Genomic DNA, 18,520 nt, shown 5'->3' with positions numbered 1-18,520 from the left:
AGACAGTACCCAAATGCAATTCTACAATTTGTTATTTTCAATTTTTGCAGTCCGCTGTTACTTTTTATGTGTTCCCAATTCCTGGTATTATCAAAGTTTGATACACTTTTTAATGTATTAGATTCTAAATGATACTAAATTTTGATTTATAATAGATGTAATGTAATTTGCTATGTAATTATAAATTTTTATGTGTTCCCAATTCCTGGTATTATAAAAGTTTGATACACTTTTTAATGTATTAGATTCTAAATGATACTAAATTTTGATTTATAATAGATGTAATGTAAGTTGCTATGTAATTATAATATAGATTGTAAATCTCATATTAATGGCATTCTTATTTAAAAAGTTCCAAACGTAAAAAACAAGGAAATTGAATCTTCCAAATTTAAAATGTAACCGACAATCATTTCTGTAAATAAACTTGATTGATGGTCTTTTTGAAACTTCCAAAATTAGTTAACAATCATTCCAAAACATGTACGTTATGTAGTATATAAATTAGTTTACGGATTTAACACTTATAATTTTATACCACTTCAATGGAGAACAATAAGATTACTATGTTCCGGTCACTCGATGCTCACTTAACTAACTACACCATCAAGGCCAAGATCATATCATTGTGGCATAAAAAAATGAATGGTGATGATAAGCAAATATATCGAGTTGATATGTTGTTGATGGATGAGGAGGTTACATTTTTTGGTTTTTTAATGAAACTTCCTAATAGTTTCTTATACATTATTGGTTATGCATGTTGATGAACTTAAATACATTATGTATTATTGATTTCAGGGTTCATTTATTCAATGTAGCTGTTTGAACAAACTTTTCAAACGGTTCCTCAAGCATTTGGTTGTTGATGACTGTTTATTGATTCACAAACCATCACTTGCAAAAGATACTACAAAGATAAAGGTTACGGGAAAAGATCAGAAGCTATCTTTGTATCCATTCAGTTCTGTTCTGAAAATAGAGAATTGGTCTGGGCCTCGCTACTATTTTCGTTTCACTGATTTTAAATCTGTGTTGACCAAAAAAGTTCCAGCTAATACTCCTATAGGTATGGATTATTCACCAGTTTTATATAACTGTTTTCTAACTTTATCGAAAATATGTTAATACTTTTTAAATAAGTGAAACGTCTATTACACTAATACATTGTTATGTTTTGTAGATTTTGTTGGTTACGTGGTTGTGTCTTATCCTATTGAGGATGTGGATAAAAAGGATGGCACTAAAGCCAAACGAATGAACCTAACTCTCAAAGATCTCCAGTAGTCACTTTAAATACATTATATATATTATATATATATAGATTTCATATTGTATAAGTTTGGATTTATAAATTTAAAATATTTATTGTACAGTGATACCAAGATTAGTCTTACATTATGGGAAAACTATGCAATCGAGATGTCCGATTACATGAATGGTAAGAACCGCGAAGATCATGTGGTTCTTCTTGTGCATTTTGGCACGGTAAACATCTATCAAGGTACTCATTTCAAATATATTTAATGAATAAACATAATATTATTCAGCTATTTTATTTTCTTATATATATATAGATTTAATAAATCTGCTATGTATGTTTTTGCAAATTGTATAACATTATACAGAAAAAATTGGCCTTACCAATATGTTTGAAGCAAGTCGTCTATTCATTAATTCTGATATTGATGAGATAAGAGAGTTCAAAAACAGGTATTTCTGTGTAATTCTCCAATTAAAGTTAAACTGATTTTTTTTTTAAAATATTACTCCTCTTATAGGTATGTGGAGAAGGAGTTTTCTCAATCGTCTTCCAGTAAACAATCATGTTCTCAAGTGATATCCAATGTTGAAGATCAGTTTCTTAATGCTGGTGACTTTGTGTTCAATGCTTTCATTTCTTCCATTGATAAGGTACATTTCTTACATATAATATTTTTTTGTTAATTATCGCTTATATTCTAATAATTTATAATAATAGGAGAAGAAGGTTGTCATTGTTGGTACTATTATTGCAATATCAAATCATAAGCCTTGGTACTATTTAGCATGCAATCATTGTAAGAAACAAATTGAAGAGAGATCTCAGCTGGTTGAAAAAGAGGACGGCAGCTTTCACGTTTTAGATCAGAATATCATTGAGTGTACAAACGGTGATTGCGAGGCTGTTGACATTAATATATATTTTTTATTTAATTGTTATTGTATTCAGCCATAACATATAATCTAATTGCATGTTTGGCTATATATTTATTGCTACCTAATAGATACAAGATACCTCTAAGGGTTCAGGATTCGACAGGGACTGTGTCTTGTACGTTGTTTGATTATGAAGCTATTAAGCTTTTTAAGAAAACCGCCAAACAACTCCTGGATGTTTATACAAAGGTACACCTTTTAACTAATTATCCTCAATTTTATTAGGTTTGTAATTATAATGTATTCAATTCATATATATATCTGAGACAAAATTCATTGTTTTAAATAGGTTGACAGTTCCACAGAAGGAGCCTTTCAAACACTTCCAACTGAGTTTGATACGCTGATCAACAGAAAGTTTGCTTTTCAAATCAAAGTTTCCAGTTATAACATTGCTAACCAGTCGAAAAACTATGGAATTTCTATGTTATCTTCTGATGACGACATACTCTCAGCGCTAGAGAATAAATGGAAAATTAATGAGGTAATTTAGTAGTACCCAAAAAATATCTCTAATGTAAACATCTTATTATAACACCGATCACCCTCCCCGCGGGTGCCCCCATCACCCTTATCCATAATATACAACTTTGTTTATATATATTTTTTTTGGTGTAGTTTGATCAGTCTGAGTCAAATGTTCAATCATTGTCTGATTCGGTCGGTAATGTCAAATTCATATCAAAGGTAACATTTAAATTTTGCACAGTGTAACTTTACTTAATACAACAATAACCATCCAAAATAAATTTGAGAGTTATTCTTTTATTTCTTTGCAGGAATCACATTCTGTAATTGGTGACAATGTTACACCAGAACATGTTGATGTTACCGATCATGGTCAGTCAAAGTTGGAAAACATCAAACGTAACCTTCAAGAAGTTTATGATGTTGATGCTGTTGATAGCTCTTCTACTAAACGTCCGAACATTCCTGGGAATGTTGAAATAAAAGATGTTATCAAGTTTGACCTCATCACCCCAAAGTTAGAGAAATGAAGGAATCTGCCCATGGTCTCGATATGAATTTCCCTTTTACATATTTTTAAGACTTATGTGTTGGAATAAGGCATTATATGCTATTGAACATTCTTTGGAATTGATTTTGAATATTTTTGGAATTAACTAAGGTTTTTTATATTGGCATTTGGTTTTCCTTGTGCTGAATCTTGTATTAAAAAATGTTTTTATTAGTCAAACATTTTAGACTATTATTTATCATCGCCAGTCCAAAATATATTCACTCATATTGTATCAGTTCCTAAATTAACTTTAAAACTAAACAATATACCTAATAAAACATAAGTATGCTATTGAGGATTTGGTTTGGCATTATAATGAATATTTATGTTTCTTGACGGTTTTTATAATGTGATTTCTCTTATATTTTTTGTATCTTTGGTTATTATTCTTATGTATCAGTCATATCTGTTAACTGTCTTATTAGTATTGATTTGTGTATTATTTCGTATACCATAACTTTCTTTTTATGTGAAGGTAATATTATATGGTTCATCATTTACATCTGTTCGTTAAAAAATGTAGTATCAGAGGTGTTTTGAATATCACCTTATATTCATATTTTCGTGTTGATTAACATTAAGTAACCTCAATCAGTTAAATTTTTGTTGATTCACTGAGACTTTTTAAGAATCACTACTTGAATACCATTTCACATATTCATAAAAGTATAGTGTTTGTTTAAACGAATTTTTTTATGTTTGTATTTGTTGTCTAAAGTTATTTCACTAATACATAATTATCATAAAGTAAGAAATAATGCATAACCAATTTCGTGTGGGTCACAAGGAAGTTGCGCCATTATGAGAACACTATTTTTGCCTTCAATATAATTCTGATAAACTAATTTTTAAAAACAAATCGATAAATCTTACTAGAAACTGACCCCGTCTCCCAACTTGATAGAGTTATATATAATAAAAATGCTAAATAAGGTCTGATGTGTCATGTTATGAGGCCTTGGATAATGAGATGGCATCACCATAGGGTTCTTGATATTGGTTATCCCTACAAAAACTTTCACCTTTTTATCTCATCCACGAGAATGGCAAGAAACCCGACCCGCCCATTCAAGTGACCGGACCATATATAATAGATATTTTTTCACAACAAACACAAAATCTCACTTATTTCTCTTTCTTCAACACGAAAACCAAGGAATCCTTTGATCTTCAACAAGTTCATCAACCTACATCAAAATCTTCTTCGGTAATCTCATACTTTTTCATAGCTAATATGTTTTTGGTGTATTTTTTTCATGTTATTTACTTTAAATGTTTGATTCCATCTCCGATTCTGTATCTATATATTCAATCGTATACCAGGATCTTATGTTTGTCTTGATCTATTATTTCTGGTTAACCGGAAACAGAAACCATACTCGAAATTATTTGTTCTTTAGGGTACTAATCTATGTCTTCAATCTTATACAAGGATTTTGTTTCTATATCTTCAATCTTATACTTGGATGTTATGTTTTTCTTGATGTTTTATCTCTGATTAAACCGGAAACCGAAACAACTCGAGATTGTTTGTTCTTGACTGTAATAATCTATGTCTTCAATCTTGTACAAGGATATTTTGTTTATATTGTTATTATACAGTGGTCGAAACTATTGGGTTTGACATAAACTAATTTTAAGATTTGGTGTTTTTATTAATGGATTTTGTTTTGATTAGGTTTACTGTTAATGTTTAGATTTGGTGATTTTATCTAAATATTTTTTATTTTATTAATGTTTTTTTTTATTCTTTGAAGATCCTGTTTGAAATATTAAAATTTTACTATTATGTTTTGATTGTTTAAATATAAATCTAATGGTGTCATGTTCCAGGCATACGTAGGAAGCTGAAATGGTTTATGGATTTGCTGCTCGTGTCCATAACAACGACAGAAAATCGTTGGTTAGTTTTAATCTTATAAAATTTTGGACCAGAATAATTTATTTTTTAATAAATGGTCGTTGATTATTCATCTTATAATTAACATTAACATTACATACTGTGTTTCTTTATAGAAACTTCCGGCATTATATGGCGACTGGATTAAAACATTCAACTACCCGAATAAGAATGCTGTCATCCGCACTGTCGATGGGAGGATTTTTAAAGTAAAAATTATTAAGATTGCAGGCGACTACTTTCTTTATAACGGGTGGCTTGATATGGTCACTTCTTTGAAGTTACCATCATATGCCTGGGTGGTTTTCCAATGTGAAGAAGCTTTATCTTCATTTCGTCTCATCTACTTTTATCAAGACATATCTCTTGCGCCGTCTGAGTATTTCTACTACCAACCTAGAAATCCTTGGGACCGTGATAATTGCATGGTACTTATCCCATTTTAACTTCTATCTGTTTAAAATTTTGAAGTGACTATTTATTTTGAACATCTGAACTTATATATGTTTGCATATCACGTGTAGTATGTGAGTAGGTTGTTTGTTCATCACAAGATGCTTGATACTTGTCCGTTATATCCTGTTGTGGTACGTTCGTCTGGTAATCGTAAATGGTTCGTCCGTATGGATGTTTTTGACAATGACATCTATATTACAACTGGTTGGAGTCGAATCAAGAAGGAGATGTCTATTACTGATCATCATTTGGTCGTTTTTGAAATGGTTGATTTGAGGACCTATGAGATGAGTGTTTTCTGTTGCAAACCTACCCTATTAACTCTACCACCAGAACTTTATGCTATCAAAAAAGAACCTACAAATGAGGTGATTGATGTTTCTGATGATGATTTGCCTAATCCCATTCCGGTAGTTGGTGTCGAAGAAAATACGGATGATGAAGTACCGGTTGTATTTCGCGTGGACAATCATTATGTAAGTTTTTGAAATTTACATATTCATACTGCTAATGCATGTGTTGTTTTGTATTCATTATAATTCGATGACCCCATAATAACAACTTTAAATATTTAATTATTTTATTGGTATTCGTAGCGACTAAAAAAGAAGTGGGCACAATTGCACGGTTTGGATCGTAAGAGGGATTTGATTATTAAGGACTCTGCTGGTTTGACTTGGGACGTGTCCATTGGTGTCGAGCACTCTGAAGGATATCCGCGCTATAACGTGACTGGTATGAAGGATTTTGTTCGAGACAAACAGTTGGTCAGAGGTTCCGAGTTTCATATGGTTTATGTCAAAAGTAAAGGTATGTTGATTTACCGTTGACGTGGTGAAGGTAGATTGGATGTGTTGGTGGTTAAAAACAGTATAATGATCTTTGCGTTTAGTGGTTAGTACAATAGCTGTTTTTGTTGGTCTGCTACTTTAGATTCAGTAACGACATGTTAACTTAGTAACTTTTGCATGTTATGTACATGTTTTAGTATCTTCGCTTACCAACTTTCTCGATCATGTTTTGTAAATCTTTTAACGTTACTAATTTGGAATGTTTCAATCATGATCGTATGAATGATAACTGTTTTATAATTGCTAGGTTGTTAAACTTAGTATCATATTGTAAATATTGTAATATTCTAATTAATTATCTATCAATCAACAACTAATGTTTTAAACTTATAAGACATCCAATCTTTTCTAAAGTCTACAATGATTTCCGAGTAAATTTACAATGCTATATTTTTTATGGCCTTTTTTTAAAATTAATGTTAATATACATTTAATTAAATGACGAATTCAAGGTATACATTTAAAATTAATGTTAATATACATTTAATATATATTTTTAAAGTTTAATATTTTGAGCTCACGATATTTACGATTTTATTGTAAATATCATTACAAAGTTTAATTTTATAATATAGATTTTTCCTTATTTTCCAAAATTAAATTTATGCTCAATAACTGCCAAATTTAATTATAATTCAAAAGTTATTGTGCTCATTTTTGAAAAGTTTTAAATTTCGGTAAATTAGTTTTGTTATTGATGGAAAATAATTATGATCAAGCTAATCAATTTGTCAACAATTATGACAACTTCCAAACATATTTTTCAATAATTTCCAAACATATTCTTAACTTATTAAAGATTTATAATAAACATAATAATTAAGGTCTCATCTCACATATGCCTATCATATACCTATCCCAATTATATCGTCTACATATTTGTTAATATCGTGTAATCAATGATATATATATCATTCCTTTTATAATTCTTTTTTCATATAAATTAACAACAATATTTCCCTTCAATACATATCAAGTTCTTTACTGTTTTTGTGTTTCTTCAATAAGGTATTATCGAAATATCTTTTTTAATACCTACTCTCTTTTGATGTATGATAAAGAAGTAATTTAGTTTGGTTATTATATGTGTATATTTTTGCTAGGTTTGCTTGTATCATGGAGAATATCCCATTCGATTTGGTGCTCATGGAAATTTTTTTTAGGCTCCCTCTCAAATCAGTTGGTCGGTTCATAACTGTATGTAAAGATTGGTATGAAGCACTAAGAAGTTTTGAATTTCTGATGAAGCATTGCACCCGCATTAATAATAGATTGGTAATATATTTTTGTCATATAATAAATCGAATGAATTTAAATTCATATTTATATTTAACACTGCTTATAGTAATTGTCACACTATTTTCGATATTTGTAACAGGAAGAACTTCTTGAACAAGGCATTCATCCTGATCCGTATCTCATCTGATAATATGAGGGGGCCGTAATTTGTATGGAATTTTGTTCTGGGGTTTTTGAATAAATATCTGTTTTTTATATTTATGGATAATATCGTACTTATTTCTTTCGTTTAAGTTTGCACAATGTTCGGTGTTTTATGTTTTCATTATCTTAATACAATGTCATGAATTTCTTATATCGGAATTTTTTTTCAGATATGTTCTAAATTTTTTATCAGAAAGTAAGAAATAATGCATATCAATTTTTGTGTGGGTCAAAAGGAAGTTGGACCATTATGAAAACACTATTTTTGCCTTTATAACATTTATAAATAATCAATCATAGCCCAACGTATGTAAATAGACCCATTTGATCCAATAGAAACAAAAATAAACAAATTCACCAACCAAATTAATTTACCCATTATGTAAACTTAATTTTGTAAACTTGATGCACTATAAATTTTACATAATTTTTGCATTATTTTATTAAAAATATATAAAATCACTATATAAATAAATTTTCAATCGACTTTTATTTTTCTAAAATATTTGTTAAATTTTATTGCATTATTCCGTACTACCATTAACAGATTAACAGAATATACGTTTGACGTTATGTGTATGGAAAGACTATTAGTATGGATTATTTATATATTACGTATTTTATAATTTTATAATATGAAAGATAAATATGTTGATGTTTTCGGTACTTGGTCAAACTACCCTATGAGTTATATATAGATAATTGGCACACTGTATGGAAAGAATGGAAAACCTTATTTAATTTAAAAATTGACATCTATTATTTTATAGTAATTGTAAATACAAGTATTTAATATTTTATGTACAGTACAAAATTTTAACGAATCATCACCTATATTTAATTACGTAACTTATATGATTTTTAATTCTTTTAATTTACTTCCTTATATACTAATGTATTCTAATTATTAGTTATGCTACCTACTTTCTATAAATAAATTCATATTGTTAATAAAAGTAATAATCATTTATTATATTCACTTGTAGTTACTTGAATTCCTTGTCAAAGCATCGAACACTATCTTTCTTACGTGTTTAGCTATCCTTTCTCTTTTATTCGTTGTCGTACCAAAGATTCTACATAACCTCATTTCTCAGGTATCTGCAAAACTCTTATTATGTTATATGTTCATGTTTTAAACAATGTTAAATTATGATATCCGATGCGCGTAATATTGTTCTTTTTAGTTGAATGCAATACAGATTCCTGATCATCACCTTACATCATCCAATCATTCCATATTAGCAAAACACACAGTTACGGAAGTACTACTAACATGTTCATATGCAAATTTATGCATATCACAGAATAACCATAACCTTACTGCATGACACTAAACCAATTGACTCACCTATTACCTTCTTCTTCTCAATTTTATTAAGTTCGATCCACATTTCTTAACTCAGCTACTGTTTTCAAGTAACAAACGTGAAGTAAAGAATGTAATCATACTTCAGACGATTTGTAGACATAAATTTAGCCCTTTTAACAATTGCGTAACCGACCTATTTAACATTTTTTTTATATTTTGATTTTGTTAACCATCATTTTCCCATCCAAATTTTTTATCTTCAATGAATGAAGCTTTTTTGCGTAACAAATAGAAAAGGTACCACCTGCATTAACATCATTATAGACATTATGTATCTACTAATTACTTTCAATAAATAGATGGTAATGATTATTGATATTGTTTTATGTGAACATATTGTGGTGATTCTTAAACAACGACTATATTATCGTTACCATATGGTTAATAGTATTATAATGTAAAAGGCGGTGCTTGTATTTCATAATGTTTAACATGCGCTATTCCTTTATATCTTTTTATTATGAATTTAACATATTGTGTCTATTTTGACTTAAGAATACAGCAAATGGCAAGTAAGAGAAGATTTAAAAATACACCGTTGATTGATAATATTTTAGTTGGGGAATCATCTAACAGTAAGTTATTTTAATACAATTGATTTTGTTAACAATTACAATTACATGTATGCCATATGATATTAATATCTATATATACTCATACGTTACAAACTGTTTGTATAGGTACGCTTCCAAGAACACCGTTGTCCAATATTTCCAATGGTAAATTTGACATATTACAAGTATTTATTTATTATTGGATCAATTTATATTTATTTATTGTACAATATAAATATATTTCTAATTTGTTTATTTTTTGAACCACTAATCTAGGTATATCATTCACTCCTACATCTCAAACAGTTATTGGTATCTTATATATTTCATTATTTTAAGTTATTTAATGATTGCATATCGTATGTTGTGCTTATAGATTTTTTATATACATAATTTCTTAGGTACAAATAATACAGTTTCATTAACTTACAACTCAAATGGTATGTCCTATCTTAATGTAACTTAATATGTGTTATCTCATTGAATACACTTCTTACGTAGTTATATTAGTTTGTTATACGAATAGGGTCTAATATATATAATATTATGAAATTGAATATTTCAGGATTACTTGCTAAAGAAAGAAGAAAAATGCGCAAGCTTTATCTAGATAGCAAACGATCGAATTCAAAGAAACAAAGTACTGGTCCATTTAGTAGAGGATGCTCAAAAGTCGTTAATCGATCTCAGGTCATTGACAAAGAGAATTATAATCCAAATATTCCTTCATCATCTAATAATTTTCACACAGTGCGGAACTTGAAATATGTAACCACAACAGCATCATCAAGTACCATAACGACCGGTACGTTATCTCATCAATTTTTATTTCTCATTATAGTCTATATATTTTTATAGTCAATTTAATGTTAAATATATCTCACTAGCTATTATGTGTTTCTTGAATAGGTGTTCTTACTTTGAATAACCAATTTAACCCTTCTACAAGTTCTCGGTTTTCTATTGTTTCAAACATTGTTACATAAAACAGTAACTCCATTGGTCAATCTTCCTCAACGTTAACAAAGCTCAATTCAGGTAAACAAAAGCTTTTACCTAAGAAACGCCGTATTGATCCTATTCCAATGTTAGATCTTACTTCTGATGATGAGAATGTAGACTTTGCTCCCATTCAAGACCCTTCTAAGGGTGTCTCGACAGGTTATAATAATTCTGATTATTAGTACTTTATTTATTAGTTAAATAAACCGTATTCCTTAATTTATTCATTATTGAGTGATCAATTTGTTTTTTGTCAGATTATTTGGATCATGGTAATCAAAGCCTTAAATGTGAGATGTGTGATTCATTGTTATGGACTGACGAAGGTGGTAAAGGGAGAATTACATTGGGTAAGTTAACCTATAGCTTATATTGTGGTTATGGAAAAGTGGAGCTTCCGGATTTGAAAAAGCCTTCTTCAATATACAAGGATCTATTTGCAAATTCTAATGAAAACAGCAAGTATTTTCTAAAGAATATCCGTCGATATAATTCTATGTTCGCCTTCACATCCATGGGTGGAAAAGTAGATTCGAGCATCAATAGTGGTAGGGCACCATATGTTTTTCGTATAAGTGGACAGAATTTTCATTCATTAGGTGGTTTGGTACCTGGACCTGGAAAACAGCCAAAGTTCTCCCAGCTTTATATTTATGACACTGAGAATGAAGTTTCAAATCGAAATAAGTTGTTCAGGTATTTCATACCAACTATTATTCTTTTTAGTTTTTGTAATTTACCAATATATAGATGTTATGTTATGTGCTATATTTACTTAACACGTTTTTCTTAATTCACAGTGACTCCACAAATAAGTCCGACTTGCATTTAAAGCAAATAGATCTTCATCTCATAAAGTTTATAAAAGACTTCCTGGATAATAATAATCAGTTGGTTAAAAGTTACAGAATAGCAAGAAACCACTTCAATGATAATCCTAATGAAAACTTCAAACTTCGTATCATTTACAAAAGAGATCTTGATGGTCGTACTTACAACTTGCCTTCATCTTCTGAAGTTGCTGCATTGATTGTTGGTGGTATCCAAGAAATAGTTGACCATCGTGATATTGTTGTTGAGTCTCACACTGAAGGTCTTCAACGAATAAGTGAACTTCATCCATCATATCTTGCACTTCAGTATCCAATTCTTTTTCCCAATGGTGATGACGGATATAGAATAGACATTCCTCATAGGGATGGTATAAGTACTTTAAAGAAAATTCGTCCCAAGTGTACAATGAGAGAATTCTTTGCTTATAGAATCCAAGATCGATCAACTTCATTTTCGCTAATATTAAATGCTCGCAGATTGTTCCAGCAATTTTTGGTTGATGCATATACCATGATCGAGAGTGAAAGACTTAATTATATCCGTTTTCAACAGAAACATCTTAGGTCTGAAACATACACAAATCTTCAGAAATTTAAGAATGAAGGAAAAGAGGATCTATCTAATACTGGGGTACGGTTAGTACTACCATCATCTTTTACTGGTGGTTCTCGGTATATGCAGCAAAACTATCTAGATGCTATGGCTATATGCAAATGGTTTGGATATCCTGATTTTTTCATTACGGTGACATGTAATCCTAAGTGGCCAGAGATTATCCGATACCTTCGAAATACTTCTATTAAGCAAGAGGACAGACCAGATATTATGTGTCGTTTGTTTAAGATGAAACTGGATTCAATTATAAAGGATTTGAAGGACAAGAAAGTGTTTGGAGCACTAAGTGCAGGTATAAATACAATTTAAATATTATTATTATTATTTTTATTATTATTATTATTATTATTATTATTATATTATGATTAATTTTAGTATTAAACTTTTACAGTTTCTCTAATATCATTATTTTTTTGTAGCGGTTTATACTGTTGAATTTCAAAAACGTGGATTGCCACATGCTCACATTTGTATATTTTTGAAACCTGAATCCAAGCTTCTCTCTGTTGATCATGTAGACAAATTCATTTCTGCTGAGATACCAGATAAGATTGAAGATCCCGCTCTTTATGCTCTTGTATCCGAATTTATGATGCATGGTCCATATGGAAATGCAAATCCCAATTGTCCTTGTATGGTTGATAATAGATGTTCAAAAAAATTTCCAAAAAAAATCATTAATGAAACAATTACCGATGCTGACGGTTTCCCTGTATACAGAAGAAGAGATAATGGAAACACCAGTATCAAGTCAAAAGTTCAGTTAGACAACAGAAGTGTCGTTCCATATAATCCGCTTCTTTTGAAAAGATACCAAGCTCACATTAATGTAGAATGGTGCAATCAAGCGGGTTCTATCAAATATTTGTTTAAGTACATTAATAAAGGTCCAGACAAAGCATCGCTTGTGGTGTCAAATGGAGACGGTACAGATAACGAACAAACAGCAAAGGATGAGATCAAAGCTTATTATGATTGTAGGTACGTTTCCGCTTGTGAAGCTTCTTGGAGAATATTTGCAAATGAAGTTCACTATAGGTTTCCTCGAGTTATGAGGCTTCCTTTTCATATGGAAGGTCAACAAAATGTTGTGTTTGGTGCCGAAGACGATATTGAAGAAGTGTTGGACAAGCCATCAGTCTCTTCATCCATTTTTTTAAAGTGGATGGAGATGAACAGAAATAATGAAGAAGCACGGAAACTTACGTATGTTGAGTTTCCTACAAAATTCTGTTGGAAACTAACAGATAGAGATTGGGCAGAACGTAAAAGAAAATTAGTACAGATTGGACGCATTCATTCTGTTTCCCCTGCTTTGGGTGAACCATATTTTCTTAGAATTCTTTTAAACAAAGTCAAAGGACCAAGATCCTTTGAAGAAATTAGAACTGTTGATGGACAGTTGTTTCCAACCTTCAGGGATGCATGTTATGCTATGGGTTTGTTAGACGATGACATGGAATACATTGAAGCTATTAAAGAAGCGAGTTTTACGGGAGATGGTCGTTATATTCGTGCATTGTTTGTTACTTTGCTCTTGTCAAACACATTACCAAGACCTGAATTAGTTTTCGAACAAACATGGAAATACTTGGGGGATGACATTTTATACAATAGGAGAAAAGAAACAAAGAACAGAGGTTTGCTTTTGATTTATTACGCATAATAGTATTCAGATTTAATATTTTTCACATTTTTTAAATGGCTTTACTTTTTGCTGTACAGATCTTGTAATGTCAGATGAGAGATTGAAGAACAAGACATTGGTGGAGATTGAGAAGTACCTCATTCAAAATGGGTCGTCTTTGACACGATGGAAAACAATTCCTTATCCTGATTACGATTCCTTTGCTGTTGGAAACAATCGTCTGGTTGACGAAGAACTGTCTTTTAATGTTCCTCGGGTACAGAGCGAGTTAGATAGTCTAAAATCTTCATTGACTGACGAACAACTATATGTTTATAATCAGATAATGACAGCCGTTGAAGGCGACAAAGGAGGTGTATTTTTTGTTTACGGATATGGAGGAACGGGGAAGACGTTTTTGTGGAAGACGTTAGCCTTATCCGTTAGGTCTAGAGAGCAGATTGTTCTAAATGTGGCTTCAAGTGGTATTGCTTCACTTCTAATGTCAAGAGGTAGAACGGCTCATTCTAGATTTCACATCCCCATAAATTTAGATGAGAGTTCTATGTGTCACATAAGGCCCGATGGTGATGTAGCTTATCTGCTTAAACAAACTAGGTTGATTATATGGGACGAAGCACCCATGGTACATAGACATGCGTTTGAAGCTTTAGATAGAACATTTAAAGATATTTTTGTCGATAAAAGCAATCGTCAGTCGGATGTTTTGTTTGGAGGTAAAGTTATCGTGTTTGGTGGTGATTTTAGACAAATTCTTCCTGTTATTCCAAACGGAAGTAGGCAAGAAATTGTTAACGCTTCGTTGAGTTCATCCTATATATGGCCCCATTGCAAGTTACTTACTTTGACCAAAAACATGAGATTGACTGTTGGTGTTTTACCATCTACAGTCGAGGAGACTAAGAGATTTGCCGAATGGCTTCTTGATATTGGTGAGGGTAAAGTTGGAGGGGACAATGATGGTGTAGCAACTGTAGAAATACCCTCTGATTTGTTAATCACAGATTCTTTGGATCCCATCGAAAGTTTGATTCAATTTGTATATCCATCTGTTCTTGAAAGATATAAGGATCGAGATTATTTTTCTGAAAGGGCGATTCTGACACCAAAAAACGAGGTGGTACATGAAATAAATGATCGACTACTAGAATTGTTTCCTTGTGAACAAACAGAGTACCTAAGTTCTGATAGTATATGTGCGACGGAGAAAGGTATCGATTCATTCCAACAAGAGTTGTATTCACCTGATGTCCTTAATGGTTTAAAGATATCTGGTTTACCTAATCATCGTTTGGTTTTAAAACCTGGAGTTCCAATTATGCTTCTTAGGAACATTGATCGGCAAAATGGTCTGTGTAATGGTACAAGGTTACAGGTTACATTTCTTGGAAAGAGGGTTATAGAAGCTGAAATTATATCAGGTGCTAATGTCGGAACCAGAACATTCATACCAAGAATTAGCATGATTCCCTCCGACAAAAAAATTCCTTTTGCTTTTCAAAGACGACAGTTTCCTGTTGCTGTGTGTTTTGCTATGACGATCAACAAGAGTCAAGGCCAATCTTTATCTAAGGTTGGATTGTTTTTAAAAGAGCCCGTTTTTATACATGGCCAGCTATATGTAGCATTATCAAGAGTTAAATCAAGGGAAGGTGTGAAGATGTTAATTCTCGATAAGGATGGCAAACCTACCAATACAACAACTAATGTGGTTTACAAAGAAGTGTTCACACACTTATGATATGTTTCTGAATTGAATTTTCAGTCTAATAACTTTAATAAAAATTACTTGAATGGTTGATATTACTTGAATGGTTGATATTATTTGTTTTTTATCATATCACCTTACATATTTTGGTGTTGATTAACAGTAAGTAACCTCAGTGAGTTATAATTTTGTTGAATCACTACTTGAATACCATTTCACATATTCATAAAAGTATAGTATTTTTTTAAACGATTTGTTAATGTTTGTATTTGTTGTCTAAAGTTATTTCACTAATACATAATTATCACAAAGTAACAAATAATGCATAACATTTTTTGTGTGGGTCAAAGGGAAGTTGGGCCATTATGAAAACACTTTTTTTTGCCTTTAGAACGTTTAAAAATAATCAATTGTAGCCCAAGATATGATTGCCCCAATTGATCCAATAGAAACAAAAATAAACACATTCACCAAACAATTTAATTGACCCATTATTTTAACTTATTTTTGTAAACTTCCCGCACTAAAGGCCTTTCAAAATAATAACAAATCGAACAAACTTGCCGCAAGTCATTATTCCATGTAAAAAGTTAATAATTCTACGTGAAACCTTTAAACACACATGGAGGCCAATTTGGAATATTATTCAAACCGAATAAAAAAAATTTGTTAGTAAGGGAAAGAACACACTAATTAGTTTATAAATTTTACTTATGTATTATTTTTTAATTCAAATATAAATTTTCCTATCACGGGATGTTCCCGGGTGATAGCCTAGTTTTTATTATATATATGTTACTTATCTTACGTAATTTTTATATATTATGATTATTCGTAACTAAAATTTCTTATTTAATATTGTATGAAACGAAAATAGTTATCCTCTAGTTGACGAGGATGACGATAATAATGAATTTCATCTTTTATGCTATCATGAACTTGATGTATTCAACACTCAAATGACTTAAACATATCGTACACTTTCATTTAAAAGAGCTTGTTGGAAAATTGAATGATTTTTGATTATCTTTTGGATTATTTTTTATTATGGATTTACTTTTGTATCCTCTTTTAATATGTAATCATGCATTTTTGAATTAAATTTTGAGTTGATGTTGTAATTTATGAAATTATAGAGTTAGCTAGTCAACCCGGTTAAACCGCTCGGTATAACCTGGTTCAACCGGTTAAACCATTTTTTAGCTTAATCCGGTTTGATTTAAAAACCGGTTTTTAAAACATTGCAAGTAACTACCATTCAATATCACTCACTATATAGTATTATTGTTACTTTTTCTTGTGATATTTACACATCATTGTCCTAAATTGTAGTTACATGTGATATTTATATGCATAGAGCCACTAATACTACTTTTAAACAAACGTCTTTTTATCACACTTTGATACTGCTATTCTAGAAGCACTTTGGTAACCCGATTAATATTATTAATAGGATTACGAGTACGATGATGATTATGTATCTTCATGAAAATTAGGTTCACGTCTACTATCCTTAGACCCTACCTTAGCTTCTATTAATAATATTAATAGGATTACGAGTACGATAATGATTATGTATCTTCATGAAAATTAGGTTCACGTCTATTATCCTCAGACCCTACCTTAAGCTAAGGTAGGGTTTGAGGATAGTAGATGTAGACAACCTTCCCTCTACCTCATAGAAATAGAGAGGTTGCTTCCAGTGAGACCCCCGGCTCAATTGTAGTTTTGTATCAAGCATTGGACATAAGCCACATAATACTCAAACAATCGAGAGACAGAGACTGATTGGTGGATGTACCCTTGTGTCTTCCAGCTATCAACGCCACCACATGATACATGATTAACCATATGTCGCTTTTAACATTATTTTCACGAATTAGTAAAATAACCTTAATTTTAGTACCATTTCAATTTTGACCCCCAAGCAGTGGCGGACCCATGAATTTTTCCATGGGGGTGCGGAATATTTTTAAAAATTTTAGTCCGCCTAGATATATAAATAAAAAATTCGGTTCGGGTCGGGTCAGATCATGTAAAACAAAAAAAAAATCAAACCTTTGAGTGTTCAACCATCAATATTCCTTAATTTTCAAGTTTTGAATTTCAACTTTTCAAACCATATAATAAATCATATAATCAATAAGAGATTAAGAGACAACAAACTCATCCTATAAAGACTAGAACAACCCCAAATTACATCAAAACATATAGAAGTTTAAACTTTTTTAACCAATCCTATTATATCATGAGTATTGAACAAAATCATATAAACATTAAAATAACAAAAAACAAAACAAAACATGTGGCCGTCTGGGGTGGGGGTGTTGCATGTCGCTGGCAGTGAGGTGAGGCAGAGGGATGGCAGGAGTCGCACAAAGCTGGCAGTCGATTGGTTTTTTTTTTTTTTTTTTTTTGTGTAAACTGGACTGATTTTATTTAATTAAAGTTGTATTTAGGTTAGGTTTGAATTGATATTAACTTATTGGGCTTGATGGAATAAATTCAAGTTTTATTAAAGGGGTTAGTGGGCTAACTTGTTTACATAAGTAGGTTAAGTTTCAATCCGTGTTCACAATTTTTTTATATAAATTCCTAACATTTTTTCTAAGGGGTGCGAACGAAAATTTTCAAGGGGTGCGATCGAGATTTTTCGCGGAAAATACCACTAAATTTTTTTTTCAAGGGGTGCAGCCGCCCACCCACCCTATAAGGTAGGCCCGCCCCTGCCTCCAAACGCCCACACATATATAGATTATATGCGCAAAACAACAAGGAGAGGCATGTTCATGAAGATACATGATAGTGAAAATTCCCTGATTCCTATATCAGTGATAGAGTATATTATGTGGATTTTTAGCTATCTATATGCTTTCAACGCATGAAATAAATTAAAATGTATAAGAATTTCGTTATG

General features: G+C 31.0%; 2 protein-coding genes across 2 annotated transcripts; both read left to right on the top strand.

Moving 5' to 3' along the window:
* The first annotated feature begins 545 nt into the window (after positions 1-545).
* LOC110925248 (replication protein A 70 kDa DNA-binding subunit E-like) lies at positions 546-3,197 on the top strand. The gene is made up of 11 exons (XM_022169213.1): positions 546-698; positions 802-1,069; positions 1,184-1,283; positions 1,377-1,504; positions 1,629-1,713; positions 1,782-1,914; positions 1,982-2,153; positions 2,213-2,388; positions 2,489-2,683; positions 2,818-2,886; positions 2,979-3,197. The coding sequence occupies exons 1-11, from the start codon at positions 546-548 to the stop codon at positions 3,195-3,197; spliced, it is 1,698 nt and encodes a 565-aa protein (XP_022024905.1).
* A 1,875-nt stretch (positions 3,198-5,072) lies between these two features.
* On the top strand, positions 5,073-15,636 carry LOC110925249. The gene is made up of 11 exons (XM_035986361.1): positions 5,073-5,123; positions 5,237-5,548; positions 5,645-6,052; positions 6,173-6,386; positions 10,362-10,601; positions 10,706-10,744; positions 10,835-10,957; positions 11,056-11,494; positions 11,599-12,539; positions 12,667-13,887; positions 13,973-15,636. The coding sequence occupies exons 1-11, from the start codon at positions 5,073-5,075 to the stop codon at positions 15,634-15,636; spliced, it is 5,652 nt and encodes a 1,883-aa protein (XP_035842254.1).
* Positions 15,637-18,520: the final 2,884 nt, after the last annotated feature.

The sequence above is a fragment of the Helianthus annuus genome, chromosome 17 (assembly GCF_002127325.2).
Source record: "Helianthus annuus cultivar XRQ/B chromosome 17, HanXRQr2.0-SUNRISE, whole genome shotgun sequence".
NCBI lineage: Eukaryota > Viridiplantae > Streptophyta > Magnoliopsida > Asterales > Asteraceae > Helianthus > Helianthus annuus.
This window is presented reverse-complemented; position numbering and strand designations above follow the sequence as displayed.